General features: G+C 40.0%; 1 protein-coding gene across 1 annotated transcript; it reads left to right on the forward strand.

The window, feature by feature from the left end:
• The first annotated feature begins 435 nt into the window (after window positions 1-435).
• LOC148365179 (uncharacterized) lies at window positions 436-2,320 on the forward strand. The gene has a single exon (XM_088335656.1). It carries the CDS (start codon window positions 1,415-1,417, stop codon window positions 2,303-2,305), a length of 891 nt encoding a protein of 296 aa, XP_088191782.1. The 5' UTR covers window positions 436-1,414; the 3' UTR covers window positions 2,306-2,320.
• The last annotated feature ends 268 nt before the right edge of the window (window positions 2,321-2,588 follow it).

Raw genomic sequence — 2,588 nt, forward strand, 5'->3', positions numbered from 1 at the left:
GGGATATGTTGTGGAAAATAGACTCGCATTTGTAGAATTGTTGCATACATTTAGAAATGTAGAAAAACCTGCTTACGTTGCTTACAGTAGTGAGGGAATGTTGACATCATTCGAGAAGATCCTTGACAAGATAGTCGAGTTTACCAAAATGGGCATGAGACCTACAAGGCCTTTCTTCAAGGACTCTCTGAGCAAACTGAGGCAACAACATGTCCTAATAAGGGTACGAACAACATGTCCGTGTTGATGACTGAGGACTAGGGCCGCCTTTTGGGCTGAAGCTATAAAAGCATTGTTATGTTTTGGAGTTCTCTGAGTTCTTTTGGGATGACGAAATAAAAGGCTCCCCCTCATGGCTGGTTCCCGATGTACTTAATTCAATCACGAAAGAAGACTTAAAAGATTATCGAACCTACAATTTCTCCTACAAGAACTTAAAGCAGCTTCTAATGAAATAGAGAAGCTAAAAGAAGAAAACAAGAAGTTGCAACAGCAAAATGACACTGCAAAAAATGCTGTACTCAAGATGAGAGGTAATACTCCTGAAGACTTCAAGGACAATGACAAAGTGAAATATTTAGGGATCAGAATTTTCCGCGGATCCGCGGATTTCCGCTGTTTTTGAACCCCAAAGGTCATTCCCGTAAATCGTCTAAATTCGATGAGAAAATATTTTGGGGGGGTGAGGTATGATACGTGACTGTTTCATCACCCCAAGTTAGCAGTTAGAGATCGCGAGAAAAATCGGCAAAAAGAAGCGCAGCGCATTAGATCTATAACACACAACAAATAGATCGACTCCTACCATTGGTCGATAGGTTCGCTGATAACCAATCAGCGGAGCTTTTGTTCAGAGCATTGGCTTTCTCAAACATGGCGCTCCTTCCGGTCTTTTCAAACGGTGAAATAAGTGTTTGAAAAAATAAATATGAAAATACTAAGAAAAGAAGACGAGGCTTTTGTCTCCGAGATTGATAAAGGAATCAAGAATAAATTTAAGTGGTCATGGCTGGAGAAGACTGTCACAACCTGACATGTATTTTCTTTAAGCATGTTCAGTTTGTGCATTCTATTTTCAAATTAATGATGAATGGTTATTAATGTATATATTTTCATATATATGTATTGTTGATTAGTAGCTAAATACAAGGTCCATCTTCATCATCAAAACACAACAACAATGGTGATGGTTGTAACATTGTAATCCCCCAATTGTTTTAAACATCTTAAAACTGAAAAAAATACATGGTTTCTGTTTTGTTGGATTTAATTCATTCTAGTGCAATTTTCACATAGCAAATAAGATAAATGCCGTTGGCTTCGGGTGGGTTTGCCCCCCTGAGCCCCCCACCGGGCTCCGCCCTGGACCTGGCCGGGGCCTGCGGCCCCTGGACCCTGGCTATTTCAGCTGAAAATGAAAATCTCCATTCTGATCCCTGAATATTATACAGGACTTTCCAGTTTTGTGACTTTAATGGCATTGTTTGATTTGGTAGCCCCAGAGATGTCAGAAACAAAGACTTCATGTTTAACAAAATTTCAAAAACTTATAATGACATTGATGCGGCTTCGTCTGAATATGCCAATTACAGACCTTGGATATAGATTTGGTGTTTCCAAGTCCAGTGTTTCTAAAGCATTCATAGACACTTTGAACATTTTGTTTTTAGCACTGAATCGTTTAGTTCGATGGCCATCCCGTGAAGAATTACAAGACGCTATGCCTATGGTGTTCAGGAAGTATTTTCGAAGGAAAATAACATGCATCATTGACTGTTTCGAAATATTTATTGACAGACCTTCAAACATGACAGCACGAGCCCAATCATGGTCATCATACAAACACCATAACACTGCCAAATATTTAATTGCTGTGACGCCACAAGGAACTGTCAGTTTTATTTCACGTGGCTGGGGAGGCAGGGTTAGTGACAAACATCTTGCTGCTAACTGCAACTTTATGAAAAACATTGTTCATGGTGATGTGATTTTAGCAGATCGTGGATTTGACATTCGAGAACTTGTTGGACTCGTAGGAGCGGAGGTGCTGTTTCCAGCCTTTAAGAGAGGAAAAGATCAACTCTCAGCAACGGAAGTGGAAAACACAAGAAAAATTGCCAATGTTAGAATACATGTCAAGAGAGTGATTGGGACTGTAAGACAGAAGTATGCCATCCTTGGTGGTAATTGTCCCATTGACTATCTCATCAATAAGACTGGAGATGAACATTGTTATTTAGATAAAATTGTTCATGTATGTTGTGCCTTAACAAACATGTGCCCCTCTGTGGTTCTTTTTGAATAAAAAACAATTATGTGACATTGAATGTTCTGTTTTATGTTTAAAGAAGAAAAAAATGTCACTTTAAACAAGTATATACCAAGAATACATAGTAAATGTGTCATGGAACAGAACAAGGACTCGGATCCAATAGCGTCAGTTAAAGGCTTTATTGTGACAAGATTCGGTGGAGCAGGCTTGGGACGTCGAGCCTTGGCAGTGGAAAGCCTCTTGGGACGATATGGCAACTCCGTGGTGAAAACGCGTGGCGAAACGTAGCAGGTAAGTCGGTGGCCGGGGCGGAAGA

The sequence above is a fragment of the Urocampus carinirostris genome, chromosome 5 (assembly GCF_059441175.1).
Source record: "Urocampus carinirostris isolate Australia breed hairy pipefish chromosome 5, RoL_Ucar_1.0, whole genome shotgun sequence".
NCBI lineage: Eukaryota > Metazoa > Chordata > Actinopteri > Syngnathiformes > Syngnathidae > Urocampus > Urocampus carinirostris.